General features: G+C 44.8%; 1 protein-coding gene across 1 annotated transcript in view; it reads left to right on the top strand.

Moving 5' to 3' along the window:
• Positions 1-6,487, top strand: part of LOC109475474 (DNA polymerase delta catalytic subunit-like) — a 23,134-nt gene that overhangs the window by 1,983 nt on the left and 14,664 nt on the right. The window contains exons 5-15 of the mRNA XM_019776093.1: positions 1,277-1,394; positions 1,580-1,748; positions 2,026-2,243; positions 2,610-2,740; positions 2,989-3,129; positions 3,435-3,575; positions 3,936-4,046; positions 4,271-4,462; positions 4,797-4,888; positions 5,393-5,506; positions 5,923-6,036. Coding sequence (XP_019631652.1) covers positions 1,277-1,394; positions 1,580-1,748; positions 2,026-2,243; positions 2,610-2,740; positions 2,989-3,129; positions 3,435-3,575; positions 3,936-4,046; positions 4,271-4,462; positions 4,797-4,888; positions 5,393-5,506; positions 5,923-6,036 — 1,541 coding nt within the window. The remainder of the gene's footprint in view (positions 1-1,276; positions 1,395-1,579; positions 1,749-2,025; positions 2,244-2,609; positions 2,741-2,988; positions 3,130-3,434; positions 3,576-3,935; positions 4,047-4,270; positions 4,463-4,796; positions 4,889-5,392; positions 5,507-5,922; positions 6,037-6,487) is intronic.

Below are 6,487 nucleotides of genomic sequence, written 5' to 3'. Positions count from 1 at the left end.
GGAGATCAGTACGCTGGCGGTGGGTACCGGGGAGATCAGTACTCTCCACTAGCCTAACAACACAGGCTGGTAAATAAAGAATTCGCCAGGGGAGTTGGGCCACCATAGAGTTCTGAGCGTTCTGAGGCCTGCACAGTTTCCAACAGGGAATGTTGCTCCCCTTGCCGGTTTTCAACTCTATATTTGTGGACTCTATCCAGGCCTTATGAAGGCGTTATGGAGGCAAGGAGATCAGGACATCCAGGAGAAAGTTTTACCTTCAGCACATGTAACAATTTTCATGTTATCTACATCTAATTGTATCAGCACTGTCCCCACAGATGCATGTATCTGAACTTGCCCTGCATTTATGTGATGTCCCCTCTTTGTATGTCAGATTTGTGATGTTTTCTGACTATCTACAGGACCTGTAACTGCCAACACCCGTAAGAAGTGGGTCCGTCCACCACCACCCAGCCTCAACCCCAGGACAGATGCCATCAGCTTTCAGCAGATCGACCTGGACCATTATATAGGTGAGGGTCTGTTATGTCTTATATGAGGGCCTTGGGGCTGCTACATTGTCTTCTTATCTTTGATATATGGTCAGAAAAATAGGACTGTCAAATATGAACCACAAAAATGTATATTGATAACATTGCAAGGATATGTCTCCAGACATTTCTTGGTTGTGCATATTCAAGCACTATAGATCTTGTACCATTCTTCTGCTCTCTTTTATATAAGGTGAAAACTATTGTAACTTCATTTGAATATATTAGCAAATGACATTATAATGCAATAACCATACACAAATGAAATTGCTTGTTTTTTTGGTCATGGAAGTGTGATATCAACGGGTAACACTACATCTGAATGTTTCCATGTGCAGGTGAGCCCATGCATGGCATGCCAGGGTCCAGTGTCGGTCCCGTGCCCATTGTCCGTATGTTTGGTGTAACAATGGAAGGGAACAGTGTGGTGTGCCATGTGCATGGATTTTCACCATACTTCTATGTGCCTGCCAAACCAGACTTCAAGGTAAGAGTCATGGTTTCTTAGAAGTGAGTGTGATATTCCTGATAAAAGTATAGACAGTTCTTAGAAGTGAGTGTGATATTCCTGATAAAAGTATAGGCAGTTCTTAGAAGTGAGTGTGATATTCCTGATAAAAGTATAGACAGCTGTCCTTACAGATTCTGGAAAACCCAAAATACTTCCTGCAAGTCTGAAATTTCTGATGTGTTGTTAAGTATGAGAGTTCCTTGTCGTATGATTATTGCCTATCACCACCCAGGTTGAGGACTGTGGAAAGTTCCAAGATGCACTGAACAAGGCTGTCCTGAATGACATGAGATCCAACAAGGACCAAGTGAGGCAGGCAGTCCTGGCAGTAGAGATGATGGAGAAGGAGAGTGAGTATTGTAGCATTTAGTGGCAGGTCAAGTCTCTGTTTACCTTCGTATGTGGAGGTTTTGTTTCGGTGGCTCTGTGGCTCTCTCAACTGATGATATGGGGCAGTATATGCAGGGAACTTAGATTGAAGTTAATATTGATATTTAGTTGTCATTATGTCAACACCAATATCCATTCCTTACAGATATGTATGGTTTCCATGGCAACCAGAAGTTGTCATTCCTGCGCATCACCGTGGCGCTGCCACGTCTGATCGCCCCGGCCAAGAGACTCCTGGAGCAGGGCTTCTCCTTCCCGGGGTGCGGTCTCCATGGATACCAGTCCTTTGAAAGCAATGTTGACTTCGAAATCAGGTGAGTTTGGGAAGGCTGGGATTCTGGAGCACTTTGGCTGGTGTGTTTCTGAAGAAATGGATTCAGATGGGCTGAAAAACCTTAGCCAAGTAGAGATACAAATCCAGCTTTTACTACAGATCTTCAACCATCAAATAGACCAATGTTGACTTTTCATCACAAGGAGCTTTCATGAAACCTCCTTGATCACAATTAGCAGTTCCACCAATGATGACAAAGCAATTAGCTGTTTGACCAATGAGAGAGTGGCTGCATGTCTGTCAAATCTTCCCTCCAGGTTCATGGTTGACACTGAAGTGATAGGCTGTAACTGGATAGAACTTCCACCTGGCAAGTACCGAGTGCGAGACCCCAAGTCAAGCAGGAAGTCCCTGGCACAGATGGAGGTGGATGTGTCGTGGGAGGAGTTTGTGTCCCACCCTGCGGAGGGGGAGTGGCTAAAGATTGCTCCACTCCGCGTGCTCAGCTTTGATATTGAGTGTGCTGGAAGGAAAGGTTAGTGAAGCCCCTGTCACACAGAGATGACCATGGCCTGGCAACCTTCTCCAGAACATGGTTAGGAGTCAGGAAAGTCATCTGTGGTTGGGAGTTGGTTGGCAATGTTGCCTACTCGTCTGTCCCAGCCAACTGTGAATTTTGAAAAATCAAAGTCGGGTTGGGGAGTAGTCAGTCGTAAAGTTGTGGGAAGGTCTTGAATGTGTGACAGGCTTTAACAGTACAACCATATGTATACCTGGTTGTGGCACTACTAGTGCCAGAGTGCCAGAAAATTATTTTTAAAAAAAGAGAAAGAAAAGAACAAGAATTAGTAAACAATCATATTTTTTTGTTGCTTATGTAAAAGTTTTTCCCCACCTACAGGTGTTTTCCCTGAGCCAGAGAAGGATTCTGTGATCCAGATTGCCAACATGGTGGTGCGACAGGGCGAGCGAGAACCGTTCATACGCAACGTTTTCACCCTCAACACCTGCGCCCCTATTGTGGGGTCAAAGGTCAGTACAAAAATAAAAATCCTGTTAATTAACATCATATGTTTTCATAGTAAGGTCACACAGTTTCATATGTTGTATTTTCCTGAAATTTGCATGATTTTTTTAGTACTGTTACTACCGTAACATGTGCTTCAAGCAGTGCCAATGGTAGGTAATGCCAATGTGATCTAAGTTGATCTTATGTATACGTTGTGGTGTATGTATATATCATATAAGCTTTTATGCTGTTGCTTTTCCTCTTTCCCAAGGTCCTGTCCTTCAAGAGGGAAGCAGACATGTTGGCAGAGTGGTCAGAATTCATCCGGGAGGTGGATCCAGACTTGGTGACAGGATACAACATCCAGAACTTTGACTTGCCGTATCTTATCAAGAGGGCTGCAACACTGAAGGTAGGCAGATGGGACAATATGGAGAGGACTTGTGAAAGTGACTTGTTAAAGCCTTATTGGTGTAACAATAAGAAGTAAATTCTTTTAAGAACAAAACAAAACATGCCGCTGACTTGTCATGGAAAATACTGCCTTCAAAATGGTATGACAAAGGACTATGCCGTCATTGGCACATTTTAATTAAGGAGACAGATTTTTTGGGTGAATGATCTGTAACAAATACCGTAAGCTGCCAACCTTCCATGTATCTGCAGCTACCAGTAGTTAGCTTGCACAATCTTAATTAGTGTTGTCATTTATTACAGGTGAACAACTTCCCTTTCTTGGGTCGGATGAAAGGTGTGCGGTCAGTCATCAAGGACCAGAACATCCAGTCTAAACAGATGGGCAAACGGGAGAACAAGTACGTCAACATGGAGGGCCGAGTCACGTTCGACCTGCTGCAGGTAACACATCTCGTCTGCAAACCTGTCAATCAATTTTCACATTTGCATATACTTTGTTACTTTGGGGTACAGAGGTTTTACTTCAGGTTTGTGTGTCTAGTATGGACTGAGTTTGTAGTGGGTAGGGAAGATTGATAGGCATTATGAAAAGAGGGCAAAAGATCAAACACAGGAAATTGCGCAAACATGAGAGTACTAGGTTGACAGGAGATGGGTTGGGGAAGATTGACAGGCAGAATGACAGGTGAAGAGGTCAGACACAGGAAATAGAGTGAACTTGAAGGTCACAAAACCCCAAATACCGAAGTCTGAAATGTCTAATTTCTTGTTCTGATTGTTTCCTTTCCTCACACGTTCCAGGTTTTGTTGCGCGACTACAAGCTGCGCTCTTACACGCTGAACGCCGTGTCGTACCACTTCCTGCAGCAGCAGAAGGAAGACGTTCACCACTCCATCATCACAGACCTGCAGGTGGGCCTGACATACATACTTCTCCTGGTCATCTTTTCAACTTGTAGTGTGTAAATATTAAGGATTTATTGGAATGTATGACAAGAAATGTAGCAAACTCTATCAAAGCCACCAGTTCATATGGTATGACCACCTAAGGGACAGTAGCAGTTCCTACCATGTTTCCTTACCATAAGACATTCTTAACTTGATCGTTTGTGAATAAGCCTGGTATTTTTTGGTAGAATGGTTCAGAACAGACACGGCGCCGGCTGGCGGTGTACTGCCTGAAGGACGCCCTGCTGCCCCTGCGCCTGTTGGACAAACTCATGAGCGTCATCAACTACATGGAGATGGCTCGTGTTACCGGCGTACCTCTAACTTACCTCCTCACCCGCGGACAACAGATCAAGGTCATGTCACAGCTGCTCAGGAAGGTCAGTAAACAATTAGCAAACATGGGTTGTGACTCTGCAGCAGGATTGACAAGGTTGAGGTAGAATGACTGGAGGTCAGATGCTTCAGAATCTGGCCGGGAGGCAGCAGGAATTATGTCAAAATGGGGGAATTCAGGAAGCTGAGGATCGTATACTTCCTGGAATTGTGAAAGCTCAGTTTTCTTGTTGTTACAGCGACTGTGCTTACTGTTGTGACTTTGTGTGATGCATATAAAAATGGAAGAAGTCTTCTATGGAGTCACAGGCGTCTCCTAGCAGTCACCAGTACTGTGCTTCGCCTTGTGGTTTGATGTAAATGTTTGTTGTTGATCAGGCCAGGGAGCAGGACTTGGTGATTCCAGCCATGCAGTCCAGCGTGTCTGATGAGCAGTATGAAGGAGCCACTGTCATCGAGCCAGCCAAGGGGTGGGTCTGATTGGTCACCATGGCAGCCGCATCATACACAACTAATGTGAAATTGAACAGAACATCATCCAAGTTACATATAGGGTACCTCATAACCACCTCCTGTATAAAGTTTAAGACTGTTGTACAGGAATTGTGATTGTTGTGCAAATGGGTGCTGGTGAGACAGTGATAGTGTCTACTAACAATTCTGCCAGCTCACATATAGTTGCCATCCTAAAAAATGCATCTAAAAGATCTCCAGTACAGTATGTCCCAGGATAATGCACTTCTGCATATCGTAACTGATCACCTTGGCGTGATGCACTAAAGATAGTATTTTTCAAAGTTGTGGACATACATGTATGTTTCCTGGTGAATGAATGGTAAAATGGAGGTTACATGTTCAGCACTCCTCTTCCTCTGCAGGATGCATTTTGAATGCCAACGTTTCTGTGTGAGTTAAGTTCTGTGTGCTGGTTTACATGTACTTCTATGAATGATGAGTGTGTTCTCTACCCACAGGTACTATGACACTCCCATAGCAACGTTGGACTTCTCATCCCTGTACCCTTCCATCATGATGGCCCATAACCTGTGTTACACCACCCTCCTCAGCACCCCCAGCAGTAGGGCAAAGTAAGTTATCACTACCTGTCATTACTCCAGGGTATGGAAGTATTGTTTTGGGTGGCTGAATCATGGATTTTTGTCTCTGCATGTGCTTATTCAAGTTATTGCTTTGGTTGCATGGTGAGAGGGGGTTGATGTTGATAGATGATTGATAGGAATGTTAAGTCTGAAGGTGACTTGGTACACGCTGGGTAGAAGTTAGTGGGCAGAATATGGAGCAATTCAGGAAGTGGTTTAATGCTTGATTGAATTACATCACACAATCCCTTCCACAGTTCCATACATACATTCAGAAATACCCAAAACATTCAAAATGGGGTCTGTAAACTTGAAGGTCCCTAAAATCCCCAAAACTTCCTGGAGTACATAATACTTCAGAATTCTAAGACCTATATTCCATCAGAGATGTTTTGTCCTTACAGCCTGAGCCCCGACCAGTTCATCAAGACTCCCTCTGGGAACTTCTTTGTCAAGAAGACGCTGCGGAAGGGTCTGCTGCCGGAGATTCTGGAGAACCTGCTGTCTGCAAGGAAGAAGTGAGTCCTGCTTGTGGTCAAGGCTTACTGAAAATGCAGTTTATCTAATAGCACTGTGGCCATGTTCTTAGCTTTGTGTGACATATTTGCTCTTTCCATCCATTGTAAGGGCTCTGTTCCTAATGCGGTATCCTTTCTTGTCTACCGCATTCCCTCTTATGTCAGGCAGACAGAATACTTCAGGTGATTGAGCCTGTCCACCCCCGTGTAGACTCTAGTTGGTATCGCCCAAAGTTGAAGGGTCACCCTCCCTGCGCATGCGCACCAGTCTAATTTTTTTGAGCAACCTGTAAACACCTTCGTGTTTTGCGTTGGTATCATGGGGTCTAGGCGTGAAAAGCAACGCGATAGACATCGTTCGAGGGCGCCTTCGGGTCCTAGGGCGACCGAGGAGAGTTCCAAGCGCGAACGTGGCGGTTCCCGGCGGCGTTCCAGCGGCAGGGAGCGCGAG

This window comes from Branchiostoma belcheri, unplaced genomic scaffold (genome assembly GCF_001625305.1).
Source record: "Branchiostoma belcheri isolate BF01 breed outbred unplaced genomic scaffold, Haploidv18h27 scaffold34, whole genome shotgun sequence".
NCBI lineage: Eukaryota > Metazoa > Chordata > Leptocardii > Amphioxiformes > Branchiostomatidae > Branchiostoma > Branchiostoma belcheri.
This window is presented reverse-complemented; position numbering and strand designations above follow the sequence as displayed.